The sequence below is a fragment of the Mytilus californianus genome, unplaced genomic scaffold (assembly GCF_021869535.1).
Source record: "Mytilus californianus isolate M0D057914Y unplaced genomic scaffold, xbMytCali1.0.p SCAF_5, whole genome shotgun sequence".
Taxonomy (NCBI): Eukaryota; Metazoa; Mollusca; class Bivalvia; order Mytilida; family Mytilidae; genus Mytilus; species Mytilus californianus.
In genome coordinates, this window is record NW_026262701.1 from 85240749 (window position 1) to 85259340 (window position 18592).

General features: G+C 31.0%; 1 protein-coding gene across 1 annotated transcript in view; it reads right to left on the reverse strand.

Annotated features, from left to right (window-relative positions):
- Positions 1-615: 615 nt before the first annotated feature.
- The window catches only part of LOC127701686 (syntaxin-16-like), a 31259-nt gene continuing 13282 nt past the window's right edge, over positions 616-18592 (reverse strand). Inside the window, exons 3-8 of the mRNA XM_052205684.1 lie at positions 12961-13013; positions 11588-11694; positions 10821-10983; positions 8741-8850; positions 7416-7559; positions 616-5792 (exon numbers count right to left, since the gene is read on the reverse strand). Coding sequence (XP_052061644.1) covers positions 5610-5792; positions 7416-7559; positions 8741-8850; positions 10821-10983; positions 11588-11694; positions 12961-13013 — 760 coding nt within the window. The 3' untranslated portion in view covers positions 616-5609. The remainder of the gene's footprint in view (positions 5793-7415; positions 7560-8740; positions 8851-10820; positions 10984-11587; positions 11695-12960; positions 13014-18592) is intronic.

An 18592-nucleotide genomic window follows, 5' to 3' on the forward strand; every position in this document is an offset into this window, starting at 1 on the left:
TGTGTTATTATTTTGTTCTATAGGCTAAAAAAGTAGTATTTATCACACCTCTTTTGCAAACAAACAAACATCTTTTCAATATACAAGAATTGCACAATCAATCATTATTTTTCTCTCTTTCTACTAATACAGCTGAAAGGTATGGTTTTTGGATAGCTGTCTCCCTGGCATATACCACATATCTCCTTTTATTCATATTCAACCTTAAAATGTGCAGGTTTGTGTTACTTTTTGTTAGCTGCTGGCTGCTGCAACACTAAAATTAACAATGCAGGTAAAACTTGTTAGGGGTCTTTTAAACCCTATTGAAAAGACAGTACTTTGAAGTGTTATTTTCACTGAATCTGCATGTCAATATATGAACATAATGTTAATAACGGTACATCATTGGTTGACTGTCAATTGTTAAGGAGGTTTTTAACCAATCACAAGATTTTGATGTACACTTTGGAAAATACTACCCAGAATGCATTAGATTCTGAAACGCCGAATTATTCATCACTCTGTATACGCCAACAGATATTTTTTCGCTCTTTAAATCTAAATTAGGGATTCAAAGATCACTCTATAGGTTTCATATCATTTATGCTAAAATATAACACAAAACAAGACATTTTTTGTTAACAAAATAATTTGCTTTATTTCAATTTTAATTGATAACTTATATTTAAAATATTTAAGTATTACTTATTTCTTATATGATATAGACATAATATAGTCATTTATATTGTAACCATGCTATTTGCACAGTCAAATATAAATATTTTTAAAAAACAGTTACTGACCGTATAAGCATTGTTTATGACATGAACATTATGTTTCTATATTGATTTTTTTAATGACTTTATGAAAGAATACAGGCTTGAGGAATTCTTTAGATTGCGGCTTCATGTCCAAAATTCACAATTTTCACCAAAAAGATTTAGTTATGAATGTTGCAGTTAAAGGAATAACCAACATTATCTCTAAAATAAAATTGTTTTGTGCTCCGCTAGAACCAGGATAGAATGCTTAGCAAGCCTTACATTTCTACCTTTTTCTGAGCCTCGTACAAATATTTGTTTTATTTAGAGACATGTGTGTGGTTACTCCATACAAATCAGACCAATTCATCCACAATTGATGGGGCAATCTATACCCATTCAAATCTTTACAAAAAAACTTGTATTAAACCAAAAAAGAAATTCTTCCCATTAAAAATTCATTTAAATAGGTAGTTTAAAAATTTAAGATGTACAAAACCTTTACAGTTTAAATTTGTACTGAGTGGCAGTACTGTTTTGATTAACAACTCCAAATGCAATGACAAATTTGGATTTCAACAGTGCTTAAAAGGAGAAAAAAACATTTTGCTGTGGTTTTGATATATGTACATATGGTTTGATTGTCCGATTGACAGTCTTCAATTTAATGGCAATCTGTTGTATGGAGAAAATCAGATTGCTGAACCTGCATCTATCAGATAGGAGTTACTCTTATTTGTCATTGACCGTAGTTAGTCTTGATCCCTTCTATAATTTTGATAGGTTGGGATGATCTGTTCCAGTGGAGATCAGTTGTTTATATTGTAACGATAATAATAAATGTAAATATATAGCCTTTGTGTCAACAATCTGGATAAGAGTCACACATAATCCACTATTACGAAAACAAAGACTTTAAAATCTTAACATAAGGTTTTCACAGCAGTAAAAATATATTACCGTATATTTCATAAACTTACATTATTACTTATAATGGCTCTACTTACCTCTATCATGTCTATATAGTTTTATGTAATTTAGTAGACATGTAAATGTTTTGTATCATTAATTGGACAAGGAAAATGCTTGTTTAAAAATGCTCAATTTATAAGATATTGTCAATTTTACTCTTTTTTCAACATCCCCTACTATATTTTCATAAAATAAAATACTGCTGCACAATTTAAGAATACTTCATCAGATCAATACATCTTATCGCTATTTGTCTGCCATTACTGGACCTCAAGAATGTTCCTATAAAATCTGGACTCACAAGAGAATACGTCTGACACCCCAAAAGAAACATGGTTGTTGTATGGCTTCAATAATTCAAATGATGCAAATTCTCAGGTCAAGTGTCACAGATTGACAAATAGTGATAAGGTCTTTACATCAGCTGTAACAAGTCAGGAGCTTGAAGTTCAGTGGTTGTCGTTGGTTCATGTCTGTCATATTTGTTTTTTAACAAATGGTTTTGTTAAATTAGGTCAATATTTTTCTCAATTGAATTGTTATATATTTTTTATGTTGGGCCCTTTATAGCTGACTTTACGGCATGGGTTTTTTCTCATTGTCAAGGCTGTACAGTTGCCTATAATCGCTTACATCAACTTCATTTGAACTTTGGTGGATAATTGTCTCATTTGGCAATCATACCACATCTCCTTACTTTTATATAGATACCATTTCACTAAACAACACAGGATATGTATACATAACAAAAGTATATATAATACACACATGTAAGTATAAGTTTTACCACTATTTTGTGAAATTGTAACAGTAGTTACATTGAATGCAATTTTTTGTTGCCAATAATGAGTTACACGAATCATGAACTGTGCTGAACAAACAAACAAAACAGATATGGTTTTACAAAGAAGCTAAAAATTTCACGGAAATATATTAATATAATATTGTTACAGTTTTCTAAACAAAAATTAGAATGTTTTCCATAATGAATTGACATGATGCCAAAAGAGATAGGTTGTGCATTTTTTCATCCTTGTTATGTATTAAACACAGCGAAAACCAGAACTCTTTATTTTATTTGTTTAAACCTTATTTGACAGCAATTTAGTCAATAGATATATGTGCATCCATTTATAAAAATTCTGATTGTTCTGCCCCTACTTGTCTTCATATTTAAAAATGAATTTTTGAAACGCAATTCAAAATTTTTTTAAATACAAATTTTGATCACAGTGAAATGTCACTTTGTTTCTATTCAACATAGTTTTAATGTAATATATATATCCCAACATGTTTTACATCATATTACATGTATAATGTTGTACAATATGACAACATTTAATATAATGACAGTATTGACTAGACTATTTTGGAATGTGTATATTTCTTACAGGAATGGTGAAATAAACAATACTTAAAAAGTGTTTTCAATACAAACTTTGTAACTATCCGCTTACTTTTTCACTTTTTACATATTGAACAAAAACTAAACATACACATATTATGTAAAACATCTTTCCTCTAGTCAATATCATACAGACTGCACAGAAAATCAATATAAATAATACTGAAATCATCTCCTTATTTTTTATATTTTACTTTATATATAACACATTTAAAATATTGATAAATACTGAAAACTGACAGATTCTAAATTGTGAATTTTCTAAAAGAATGAACTATTATATTTCGATGATAGCAAATTTAAATTAAAGATTTTTTTCTGAAACGAAATGCCACAAATATGGAGCCAACCTTTCAAGATATGGCATTAACCTCATATGTTATCATGAATTTCATCACGTATTTCAATTTGGTAGACTTTGATTTTCAACAAATTTTACTGATATTTCACATGAAAGATAAGACTTGAAAAAGATTTTTCAAAATAACACGAGTTACATATATATAATGTAACAGTCCACATCATAACCACTATTTTCCTAAAACATTTCATAACAAAAACCCTCTAAGATGGAATATTTAAAAAAAAAAGTGAATGTTCAAATACAATGTAATCAAATAACAGTATATTATTACAACCTCTAGCATTTCCCTTGAATACATGTTTGTTTTAATATTTTCTACCTTTGTTAAAATTTCCGGAAAAATGCTCAATTATCCCCCCCCCCCCCCCTTGTTTTTAAAGGACATGTTTTACAGATTTAACCAAAGTTGTCGTCAAGTGTATGCTGTCATTAACAGTATTTATTGCATCAACCCTAATCAATAATCAACAAATTATGTATCAGTCAAAGGTATAACTTTTATGTTTTAACTTTGTTAAGGTGGTACCAAACACCTTGATTAAAATTAATTTGATTCGTTTAATATTTTAATTCATAAAATTTTGACAATATATTTCCTTTGACCCTTTGACAAAAATATAACAATTTCAAAAAACTTGAACCACACACTTTATCAGAAAAATTTCATTGGATATATAGCAGTTTGACAAACACTAACTTTGATCATTGAGAAGCTTAATATTTCCTTAACAATAGAACGTGATTAAAACGTTCAGCTGATTTTTACAGAGTTATCTTCCTGTAGTGTTATGTACCACCTTAATCTAACGAAAATCTATATTTGTCTAGATTCTTGGCTATTAATTATAAGATGCCGATAATGATGGATGTTGAACATCCAGCGGCAAATTTAATGAATATTCAGGACAAGCCTACAAGTCTTTTCTCTTACTCCTTAATGTTGCATGCTTAGCAGAAAAGCAACAAATACCAAATTTAAAGTCTGTGGTTTGACCCAGTTGGGGTTTGAACCCACAACCTCCCGCCTTGAGGCAAACACACTACCACAAGACCACCAAATGAGGCACTATTAAGGGCTTGTTATCTGGTATGGACTATTGTCCATTGTTGAAAGTTATGCATCGGCCTCTCGATGTCTAGATTGACAACATTACTAACTTACTGTAAAGTTAACTTTCATTCTAAATTTTGATATCATCATTTGTATGTAGTCTTTCCTAAACTCTCATATTTTTGTACATAGTTCAACAGTTGCAATAATAAATGCACACAGAAATATATGAATTGACAATACACAGTGGTGAACACAGTAACTAGTTATTGCACAGTGAATAATAATATAATCTACAGATAAAATGTCATAGACACAAAATATCATAAAACCACTTTAAAATCCCTTTACTTGCGTAATTTTAAATTCAAAATGTGGATAGCTTTTGCTGCAAAATAAATAAAATTAAATAATGAAGTCATCATGCAAACTTGATCAATATATTCTCCTGACAGGTGTGAAAACAGGAAAAAGTGATGAGCTGTCATTAGCATGACAGCCCCTAGGGTCGATAAAATAGTAACTTGGAGGGCATTGTTGATTAACAATAGGGGTTTTGCAATTAGATGAACCATAGTTGACAAAACAAAAATAGAGGCAACTAATGACACAAAATCAAATTTGCCTAACATTGGCAACTGGCAAACTTAACCATTGATGAGATAATTTGATAATGGCGGAAAGTTAGAAAACGATAAGAGTTTCACCATCATAAAGTCATGGAGACAACTGTGTCTTATTGTAAATTGTTCAATAAACTTAAAAAATACTAATTATCTAGATTATTCAAAATTTTAACTTTGATGACTCTCTGACAGACTCTTCTATACACATCTATATATAAATGTAAGGAAACTTCAACCTTTAACATCTAGCTTGAAGAGAAACCATTGAAGATATCTTAAAAATCATACATGACATTAAGTATAATTGAGGTAAAACCTAACGTTCTGCTCCAACAGAATGCATAGTAAATGGCACAATCCCATGTTTCCTTAAGTCCATTTTAAACTTTAAGTTAATCACAGCCTTTTTTTTATTAAACTAATTAAAATCTCTAAATGACAACTTATGCTATCTTTTGACAGCTATCAATATAATCAATAATAATATAATAACAGCTGCTAATATAACAATACATAACATTTTTCTATTTTTCTTTTGATATTTTTCAGCTTTCTGTAATTGTTGTAGTCCCTTATCTACTTGTACACTGGCATTTTCTACATTATAGTCTATTCTATCTAATATTGTTCCCTGAAAAATTACAATAATTACTTTGGTACTGATATGAACAAGTATTAAGGAAATGTATAATGTACTTTTTGTGTTTTAAGGAAATGTAAATGTACTTTTTGTGTTTTAAGGAAATGTAAATGTACTTTTTGTGTTTCAAGGAAATGTAAATGTACTTTTTGTGTTTCAAGAAAAAGTAACTATTTCAAATATATAATCTTTTATTGAGCCACTAACACCATCTTTATTTTGTTTATGATTTTAATTTACCCTTGAGATCCTGAATCGTGGTATAAAATATTTCATTTACAGTATGTGTGAAAATTTCCAACAATGCTGTAATTAAAGTGACATTGATTGCTATAAAAAACAAATTAATTGTGTCCCTTTGATATATGGATTGCAATTGGTCTTATGACCTACAATCTTAATAATTACCAACTAGTTAATATTACTTTTGGCACTTGAAAAGGTCATAAATTTAGAAGCATACATCCTTTAAGTCCTTTACAAACATAAACAGTTGTCCATTATTAAATTCATAAAAGTTTAAGATGTGCAATTGTAATATCACAAATATTGACAGTTTTTTTTTCTTTTGGAGTTTGAAACAAATTATGGCAGAGTTCTCAAAATCTTTTTTTCCCTGGTGGTCCTTGAAGAAAATTTGCTGCTCCTAACTATTATTTATATTGCAAAATACCAAATTGGTGTCAGTCCTTTGCCAAATTTTGGTGGTCAAAACCTTCAGACCACCACTTATAGAGAACTCTGTAATTGACCAGCATAATCTTGGATAACTTTTGGTCATTTGTGTCATTGGGTTACTGTGTCATTGATATTTAACCCACATCTTTATTAATTCATAATTATAAAGTTATTTATATATAAATTTAATAACTTTGTAAAACTAACAAACATAAACGTGAACCAAAGTACATATAATTATAAATTATCTCCCCTTTGAATCAATAACTATCTAACATAATCTGCATTAATTTGGACTTTATTTCTAAATGACCAATATTGAAGAGTATCTCCCATGAGAATATTTTGTTTTCTATTTTGTTTGGACTTAAAAACCTCTAGACTCAAAAGATTCATTACAGAAATATTTGTCTTGCACACCTCACTTAACATTTGTATATATGTTTAACATTGCACCTGATCAATAATTGCAGATACTCGAAAAAAGAAATTTAGTTGAATTCAAAACTAAAATGCTGAAGTCACTCCCAGCAATTAAATAGTATTCCAATTATTGAGTTGTTCAAAGTAGCTCAAGTTTACAAATGCACAAACTTTGGACCAAACATAGTTATAGAAGATGTATCCTCCTGTGTTCCTGTGCCTGCATATTAAAATTTTGGATATCTGTCTGGCAAATTTAAAATTTCATTCTGAATTGAAATAAAACAAATAAAAGTGACTATATCATGTTCTCAAGATTCTATTTGTTTTGTAATTGACCCACTGCTTTCAAAGAAGTTATGAATAACAGGTAAGTTTGCCATCCATGCAATGCCACAAGTAGTAATCACTATATATCATCTCCTATGCTACATATGCAACATAAAATGACTAGTTGCATCCACCATTCTGACAAGTAATTATATTCTAGCTACTTAAACTTAGTACACTAACCTGATCTACAACCATAGTAGCTAAATCTTTAAATATTTCATTCAGATCTGTTATAGACTGTACTATCTGTGCTATTTCTTTCTCTCTTTGTTTTACATGTACAGTATTATCTTCAACCATATGTAGTTGTGATGATGTAAAACCCTTCAATAAAAAAATGAAGCTTTTATCATTCAACTAGATTCAGTATTTTTGAAGATGTCCTTGTGATAATAGTTAACTGTTGTCATGACAACCAAAGAGTATATAAGTGTATAACCAATTTTACGACATCATGTTTATAAATGTTTCTTGCTTAAAATAAATTAAGTGAAAGTGGTGAAAAACTTCTAAAGGGAATGACACAAAGAAATCTATATATCACTCATCACAAAAATAATGCAAATACTCAGAATTCTCTTAATTTTTGTCAAGCCTTCGACTTTTGTCGAAAAAGCGAGACATAGCGATCCTACATTCCGGCGGCGGCGTCCACAAATATTCACTCTGTGGTTAAAGTTTTTGAAATTTTAATAACTTTCTTAAACTATCCTGAATTTCTACCAAACTTGGACAGAAGCTTGTTTATGATCATAAGATAATATTCAAAAGTAAATTTTGTAAAAAAAAAATTCCATTTTTTCCGTATTTTACTTATAAATGGACGTAAGTTTTTCTGCCAGTTAACAGTACATTCACTCTGTGGTTAAAGTTTTTAAAATGTTAACAACTTTCTTAAACTATCCTGGATTTGTACCCAACTTGGGCAGAAGCTTGTTTATGATTAAAAGCTAGTATCTAGAAGGAAATTTTGTTAAAATTTGTTCCATTTTTTCCGTATTTTACTTATAAATGGACTTAGTTTTTCTTCCAGTTAACATTACATACAGTCTGCAGTTTAAGTTTTTAAAACATTTATTAGATTCATAAACTATCCTGGATTTTTACCAAACTTGGACAGAAGCTACTTACAATCAAAAGATATTATAGAGAGGAAAATTTTTATTAATTTTTTTCCTCAATTTTTGTTGAGCCTGCGATTAACAGCAAAAGTAGGCGAGACACTGGGTACCGCGGAACCCTTATGAATTTTTATGAAAATAATTCGCTTGGTTTGTTTATAAAATGCAGGGCACAAATGGATGACCATTAAATAGAACATTAACTTTATATGTCTCAGAACATTTTACTGCAATATTCGCAATAAAACTCGTATTTCACAAATTAATGTTTTTGAATTCTAAAATAAGACTTAATTTATCTTTTCTGTATCTATTTTTTAATTTTAACAGAATTAACAGAAACACAACTCTGAATGATTAACATAGGTAGCTTCCCTCCATTACCTTGTCAAATACATCTTCAAAAGGTTCTATTTCCTCCATAAATGACCCTGAGCTTGGACCTATATTTGTATCAAAAAATTCTCTAGACCTTTCTTCTCTACTTTTAATTTCTGAAATGCAAACATGAAATAGATTGTTTAATGTTGAATAAATAAATATATATTTGCAAAAAATAGTCTTCTACATTGAGAACCCATGACACTCATAACTGTCTACTGTTGATTAAATTATTCATGGTTGATGAAAAATTGCATTTCCATAGGTACTTAACTTCATGATTTTTAAAAAGTCTTATTTGAATTTGGCTGAAATAAATTTGTGATTCACATACATTACAACATTAGTATCCAATGAATAATAATGAATTGACAGTATATTTTAATGTAAGTTGTAGGTTGATTTTCTATCCATTTATCTTTAAACAATTGTCAAAATGAAAAACAGCAATAAAAGCACTACATATTTTATGAGAACATTGCTAATATTTAATGAGACAGTTGTCTTATGAATTCCAATCCAACGTACAATCTTCTATATGGTTTTTATCTCCCTTCATACAAAAATAAACTAAACAAAATATATTGTAAGCTATTGTTTATTACTTATAACACTGTTTTGTGTCATATATCAAGAATATATGACTTGTATTTGCTAAGAAAAATGAGATGAAAATTTCATATATGTGCATACGGTATGGAGTTTTCTTATTGCTGAAGGCTGTACAGTTGCCTATAATTGCTTACATCCACTTCATTTGAACTTTGGTAGATAGTTGTCTCATTGGTAATCATACCACATCTCCTTATTTTTATACGACCGCAAAAAAATTTTGTGGTCGTATATTGGTATGACATTGGCGTCGTCGTCCTGCGTCGTCCGGCATCGTCGTCGTCGTCCGAAGACACATTGGTTTTCGCACTCTAACTTTAGTTTAAGTGAATGGATCTCTATGAAATTTTACCATAAGGTTCAATACCACAAAAGGAAGGTGGGGATTGATTTTGGGGGTTATGGTACCAACAGTTAAGGAATAAGGGGCCAAAATGTAACTTCCAGACATAACTTGTGTGTTAGTGTATGGATCTCTCTGACATTGTACCACAAGGTTCCATATCACAAAGGGAATGCTGGGATTGATTTTGGGGGTAATTGCCTCCAAATTTTAGGAATTAGAGGCCAAAAAAGGGGCAAAAAACAAGCATTTTTCTAGTTTCATGACAATAACTTGTGTGTAAGTGTATGGATCTTTATGAAATTATACTACAAGGTTCCATATCACAAAGGGAAAGCTGGAATTTAGTTTGGGTGTAATTGCCCAAAACGTTTAGGAATAAGGGGCCAAAAAGGGGCCAAAAATAAGCATTTTTCTAGTTACATTATATGAACATTTAAAGATATAAGTTTTTTGACTAACAGGAATCTAATAACTGAATACATCCCATGGCATAACAAGATGAAGCTTGGTGTAATATAAAAAGAAGCTATGACTTGTAGAGGAGTATAAAACTTCAGTGTTTCAATCGGCACTTGTTCGCAAAACAAATTAATCAATGAGATCTGAAACCCAAGAAATAATACAAATTTAGAGTACTTCATCATGGTAATAAATAAACAATTATGCTCTAGCCCAACTTTAGTCATCGCTCAAGTCTCACAAATCTTTAAAGATCTGTGTGTTGAATTTAACATTAACAATATTAAGTTTAGATGTTCTGATGTGCACTTTGACATCAACTGTATGTTATTTAAAGCAATACAAAATTGTATAATTTCGACTATTAGTGATTAGTTTAAATCTACTCTTTTTAACTCTTTTCTTCAGACAACAGCAAATGCCTGCTGTGTATGTTGTATCATTTTTTTCTTTTCAAATATCATATAATTCTGTGTCAAGTGAACCATGTCATAAGCTCTTATATAATGATGATTGTGTATTGGAGAAGACCTTGCAAGTTGAAAACTTGTGTCCTATCCTTTATTTCTCTTGTTTTGACAATAAAATATGTTTAAAGTACAGTAGTGAACAGTATCTTTATCAAAGTATTTCTTCTCTACATTAACAAAAGACAATACCACTTACTTCTTAGGTAATCTGATTGTGTTTTTCTAAAATTTAATGACATATCTTGTAGTGATCTGGCTACAGACGATACTATATTTTTGGCTAGTCTTTTTTCCTGTTCTGTTCCATGGTTACCTTTGTGACTTATTCTCTGAACTGTAATTTGACATCTTGTAAACATCTGCAAAAAAACAAATTGTTTACTGTCCATTCCATATTATTCATTGGATACCTATTTTCATGGGTTTTGTGGAAATTTCAATGAACAACAATGTACAAATTATCTATTTGCTTGTATGCAGACTTGAACAAAGTATTCACAAAAAAACAATTTTTTTTTAATCCATGAAAATTATTACCCAAAAAAAATAAGTGAATTCACAGTATGAAAAATTTTGGATGTTACTAGAAAAAACTGTGCTATTTTGATGATACAAGCAAGTATTCTTTGCTAGGGTATTCTTTATTATTGTTTTGCATGGCATTGTGTTTTGAATATATACTATAACATGTTCATTAGCCTCCCCATGTCAGGAACATTGTCATATGTGGTCTTTAGTTATATTATATATTTTGTCATTTAGTGAATTTAATGTGGAAGGCAAATCTTTGCTGGTTTCTGGTTAAATTTCACAGTTTTTCTATACTCTGGGCAATTAGAGCTTGTCATCCTGTAGACACTGATCTATCGTTGAAGTATCTATTTTGACTTCTAGAAGTCTATTTTTTGTGTCATTGGGTTGCTTATTTATTCATGTATACCCCAAATCTGTAAGAAAACCAACCTGTGTAATATCTTGTGTCATTATTTCTATAGCATGTTCCTCCTGCACATTATCATCTAACGTTGGTCTGTTTAAATGTCTGTCATGGAGTGTGGCAAGTTCCTTCACTAAAAAATTATGTAAATGCAGTTTTATGTAATGATCAAACCTTTTTTAACCAGACAAAGCCAGTATAATATACGGTAAAGTTCAAGATAACAATTGTTATAATTCTTTTGTTTAGAAATAAAATGACGGCATCTTTAATGGCCCCTATTTCTAGCTGCAATTTCAAATTAGAATTTATTGACCAATATCCCAATATCATAGCTAATACAATGACTAGATAGGAGATATATCTTAAGCTTTTTGTTGAAAATTTACGAAATTGCGTTCTATTCATGGCATCACAAATAGCACTCATTTTGATTTTCAATGAAAAGTTCAGTGAAAACGGCCAAATTTCTATTGCTTTTTTGAACAGAGTGCATGTGTCGACAAAAAAGATCTTTTCACATAATGTTTGTTTTAATATTTCTACATATCTGAATTGAATATTAAGTTTGTCAATGTTTGCGCTCTATGTTTCCTAGGCTTTAATTTGGTTGAAATCTGGACAATTTGTCAATTTTGCAAAAATCTCTGTTTTTGGCCTATTTGGTATGTAGAAATGTAGGCTTTAGAATAATCATTGGCTAAAAAAAGTTCTGTTTAACTTTCTCACATGTTTTTTCATCAAATTAAAACAGTTTATATCTTGAAACATTTAACTTAATAATCAGGGCCAAATATGGCCCCTAACCACACTTACTCCTTTGTTCTATCTTAGCGTGACATAATTTGTATAAATTCTCTGCGTTCTTATTATGTCCAAATTGTCAAAAGTGTTGACTAATGAAAAAGGAAGAACCTTTACAATTCAAATAAGTGCAATAATTAAATTTACATATATTACTGTAAATTCAGAAATTAATGCGTTCATTTATTATTGCAATTTTTTAAGAATGGGCACAAATGCGATATTTATTATTGCGATTTCAGGAAAATCTGCTTACATATATATGAATCAGATATCAGAGTGTGAGTTCCTTTTATTGCGATACTCAGCTAGTCGCATTATTCGCATTAATAAAAAAATCGCAATAATTTCTGAATTTACAGTAATTGAAATCTTAAATAATTTGAAAACAGAACATTCATTTATTTTATCTGGTACCTATTTAAGTGAATTTAGGAGAAATAGTATTTTTGTGGATATTGCATTTCTTGGTTTTGCCGAATACTGTATGTCAAATTTGTATTTCGTTTAACTTTTAAATACGTGGAACGCCTATTCCAAAGAAAATTGATATCCCTCAAATAATAATGAATTCACAGTACAAAAATGTACTTACTTTTTGTTTTGATTTTTGTCATTTCATATTGCACCTCTTCTACACCATCTACCCTGTCAAAATAAATCGTTAAATGTATTTATTATGTTAAATGCAGTCATCCAAATCATTTGCCCTATTCACACATTATTTCCTGTTACATTGTAAGTTACAGCAACTATTTACGTGCTCAGTGTTTGTATTGTTTTTGTATTTTACAATGTATTGCAGGGCAAATTATGAAAGTATTTGTATTTGTTGATTTCTTTGCCTGTTATAGTGTAGCTGATATTACTAGTGGTGCACCGATAATTGAAAACATTGACTTGTAAGCTGTTTCAGGGCCATCTATCCAATGATCGGTTCACGACTCTAAAGATATTGATTCTATGTTCATGATGTTTGTAAGCTTACTGGTTGATCATGTTCATTGTTATTTCTGTTGTTTGTATTTAAAATATGAATACAGTAATGAATTGTAAACATTCACCTGGTTTGTCACATAAATTCTATTTTTGGCAATAATATGGACATTTATATTATATCTGAGGGGGTGCTGACAATTTTTGTGATGGACATATCATGTGTTACTTACCGTTGAACTTATATTTACAAGATCAAATTAATATAAATGTTGAAATATGCTTTAAAACATAACATTAAACCAAATAAAAAATCATTTGGTCATTGAAAGTTAATTTTTTGTTGCTAAAGTTTGTCGTGTTTATCGAACTTTTTGGGGTATATTTAGCATGTTTAGTTTTTTCAAATGTATATTTCAACATGTTCCTAATTTACTAATATCATAATCTCTTGAACTGTTAAAAAATCTTATCTATGTTTGATTATCAATTTTGATAAATAATCATCATATATGAAATATGCATTTGAAGTCACACAAAATCATTTCAATTACATAGATTATATATTTGGACATCAATTTATTTAGGCTACAGACTTGAAGGAAATAAAACATTTGTAAATTGCTTATATTTCTACACAAAAGCAGAGTTATCAATCTGAGAGTTATACATGAGACCTGAAGGATAAAAAAGTATATTGCAAGGTTTATTCTGCCATTTATCTGAAAAAAAATACTGATTCCCATCACTAGATATAGCACACCAATGTGTTCCTCAAGGATTAAAAAAAAAATGCAATTACAATTTCCCATATAACATATAAATGTACAAAATAATAGATTTTGACTTAAGGCAAATGATTTTATGAGTGTCCTCTGTTGAGAATATACTGCAAATGTTAACGTTATGTTTCCCGTATTTACGTCTAATGTTTATGACGTTAATTTGTACCTTTGTATGGGCGCCTTCGATATAGATTTTGATCATAAAAGTAACACAACGCAAAGTATAGAGTTTTATTCGTTTATTACAATACATTTTGGTGCCGTGAACAACTTCGTCAGCAAGCTGCCAAAGAGGATGTATTAGACACCGACAAACAGACAAAGATCCTAGGAATGCGCTGGAACGTTGAAAATGATGAACTTACGTATTCAAAACGGACAGTCATACCAGCACAAGGAGATGAAAAAAGTATTACAAAACGTGAAATTTTGAAGGAATCATCTAAAATATACGACCCGCTTGGATTATTGAGTCCAGTTAGCATTAGAGCTAAGATACTTATACAAGACTTATGGAAAGGAGGTAATGACTGGGACGAGCTTTTACCACATGCGTTGCTATCAGAATGGACCCGTTTAGCTCAAGACATAGAAACTGCTACGGAAACCACTTTTTCTAGGCACTATTTTGATGAGAGTAGCGAGTCATCGCAAAAAGTACTGCATGTATTTGTGGACGCAAGTATGAAAGCTTACCGAGCAGTTGGGTATTTAAATAACAAAAAGGACACTTCACTGGTAATGGCAAAAACAAGAGTGGCGCCTCTTAAAAAACTAACTTTACCACAACTAGAGTTAATGGCTGCAGTAATAGGAGCCTGTTTAGCATGTCATCTTCAAACTACATTAAAATGTTCAAATATTACACTATGGTCAGATAGTCAAATCGTATTACAGTGGATAAAGACTACCAAAACATTAAAACGTTTCGTTTCAAATAGAATCAATGAAATTAAGAAATTAACAGACAACTGTGAATGGAAGTATTGCCCAACAAATTACAACCCTGCTGATTTACTATCACGTGGTATGACTACGAAACAGTTCAAGGAAAGCACGTTATGGATAAAAGGACCGATTTGGATAGGTGATAAATCAAAACATTTATAGAGATAAATACAGCTTTATCCGTATTTACCGACGACGACAAAGAACCATTAGACGATAAAGAGAGCAAAACTTGCGAAAATGATATTCAGTATGGAATAGACAGAATTATAGATATTAACAATTATGGATCATACAAGAAACTTTTGCGAGTGTCAGCCTTTGTCCATCGATTTATTCACAATTGTAGAACAGTCAAATCTTTTAGAAACGTTGGAGCAATGACACCAGATGAACTACAGCAGTCAACAATATTATGGATACGATGTTGTCAAGCGATAGCATACCAAGATGAAGTTCGCGCACTAAAGCTAAAACAGATACAGAAAACTAAATTGCCACGACTTCGACAACTTCAGTTATATTTAGATAACAACGATTTAATGAGATGCAAAGGAAGAATTCATAATGCGCCAATACCCGAATCGGCAAAACACCCTTACCTTTTACCGCCAAATCAGCGATTATCGGAACTTATTGTATTAAACTCACACGAACTAGTTTTACATTCTGGAGTTAATGCCACAGTTACACAAGTCCGTCAAACATTTTGGATCCCACGTTGCGTCAATTTACGCCCAAATTACTATATAGATGTACAACATGTAAAAGAGTTATAGGAAAACCATACAGGGCACCAGACCCTCCTCCGTTACAAAAAATACGACTTCAAGAAGCCCCACCGTTTACCGTCACTGGTGTAGATTTTTCTGGAGCTCTTCATATTAAGGAAAAGAACGGAACATTCATTAAGCATACATATGTTTATTTACCTGTGCATCGACAAGAGCCGTTCATTTAGAGGTTGTACCCGACATGACAGAAGAATCATTTTTGTTAGGATTCAGAAGATTTACTTGTAAAAAATCCTTACCACATGTTATGATGTCAGACAACGCTACATCTTTTATTTCAGCATCACAAGAGATTAAACAACTGTGTGAATCCCAGAAGATCAAAGAGACATTATCTACGCATGGAGTCGAGTGGAGATTTATCCCTAGCCGAGCCCCGTGGTTCGGAGGATGGTAGGAGAGACTTATTGCATTAACTAAAACGAATTTAAAGAAAATACTTGGACGTGCATTGATTAACATAGAGACACTGCAAACGATAATTGCCGAAATTGAAAAGTTTTACAATGATCGACCATTGACTTATGTATCTACAGACATTGATGACAGTGAACCATTAACACCGGCCCACCTACTATATGGTCGTCGTATTACATCTGTACCATATCCGAGAATTGAGATAGATAATATTGATGAACCTTACATAATGAACACGTCTGATGCTTCAAAGCGTGCACAAAGACTTTCGTTTATAATTGAACAATTTTGGAACCGTTGGAAGTCCGAATATTTAACAGCACTTAGAGAGTTTCATAAAAAGAGTGGAGACAACAAAATCAACATCCGGGTCGGAGATATTGTAAAAGTTCATGACGACAAACCTCGAAATCGGTGGAAAATAGCAATTGTTGAAGAATTAGTTGTTCGAAATGATGGTTTAATCAGATCTGCAACTATCAGAACTAACAGTGGCCATACGACTCGCCCGATCGTCAAACTTTATCCGCTAGAGATCAACGAAGAGGAACTACCAAATAAAGCAGATGAGACGAATAAAGTTGATACCAGAAAAACAGTGCCTATGCGAAAGGCAGCTATGCGTGCAAAGGAGAACATTAAAACTTGGACAATATCTTAGACATTAATTTTGTGTCCGATTTTAAAATCGTTATAGAGACTGCTAATTTTTCATTTTATCATAGTGATTTCTAGAGACAGTAATTGCCCATCATATTTTAAAACATATTTTTTCGTTTCATATATGGACAGTTAAAGAAATATTTCAATTTTATACAAAGATATACTTTTGCGGCCCCCCAGTATGTTGAGAATATACTGCAAATGTTAACGTTATGTTTCCCGTATTTACGTCTTATGTTTATGACGTTAATTTGTACCTTTGTATGGGCGCCTTCGATATCGATTTTGATCATAAAAGTAACACAACGCAAAGTATAGAGTTTTATTCGTTTATTACAATACATCCTCTTTACACACAAAAGAAACATTTTTGCAGGACTGTTTTCTTATCTTCTCTCTGGAATGTTTTTTTTTAATTTTTAACTTTGATACTTGTAATGGGCTTACCAACATATTACCTATAAACAAAAAGTAATTAAAAGTAAACTACCCACATAAAACCTGTTTAAGTAAATTATTACTTCAAACAGCAAGTAGAATTACAAAGACAAATTTTGATGCAAACCTTTAATTCTAATTTTGTTGATACCTTTCAGACAAGCACTGTTATAGCAAAGATCCTTACTATTACATGTCTATATAAAATGCTTCGCTGGGCACAGCTTGATACGACCGCAGAGGTCGAACCCTGAACAGTTGGGGCAAGTATGGACACAACATTCAAGCTTGATACAGCTCTGAATTTGGATTGTGATTAAATATTTGACACAGCATAGGTTTCTGACACAGAAAGAATGTGGTCTAAGAACTTAAATTTTTTTAATTTACCTATTATGGTCCAATGTCAAAAATCTAAATACATGGTTAGATTCAGCATATCAAAGAACCCCATATATTCAATTTTTGTTGAAATCAAACAAAGTTTAATTTTGGACCCCAACTTGGACCAACTTGAAAACTGGGCCCATAATCAAAAATCTAAACACATGTTTAGATTCAGCATATCAAAGAACCCCATATATTCAATTTTTGTTGAAATCAAAAAAAGTTTAATTTTGGACCCCAACTTGGACCAACTTGAAAACTGGGCCCATCATCAAAAATCTAGACACATATATCAAAGAACCCCAAGAATTCAATTTTTGTTAAAATCAAACTAAGTTTAATTTTGGACCCTTTGGACCTAATGAAGACCAATTTAAAAAACAGGACCCAAAATTAAAAATCTAAAAACACGGTTAGATTTGGCATATCAAAGAACCCCAATGTCAAAAATCTAAATACATGGTTAGATTCAGCATATCAAAGAACCCCATATATTCAGTTTTTGTTGAAATCAAACAAAGTTTAATTTTGGACCCCAACTTGGACCAACTTGAAAACTGGGCCAAAAATCTAAAATCTAAATACATGTTTAGATTCAGCATATCAAAGAACCCCATATATTCAATTTTTGTTGAAATCAAACAAAGTTTAATTTTGGACCCCAACTTGAAAACTGAGCCCATAATCAAAAATCTAAACACATGTTTAGATTCAGCATATCAAAGAACCCCAAGAATTCAATTTTTGTTAAAATCAAACTAAGTTTAATTTTGGACCCTTTGGACCTTAATGTAGACCAATTTAAATAAAATGCTCCGCAGGGCGCAGCTTGATACGACCGCAGAGGTCGAACCCTGAA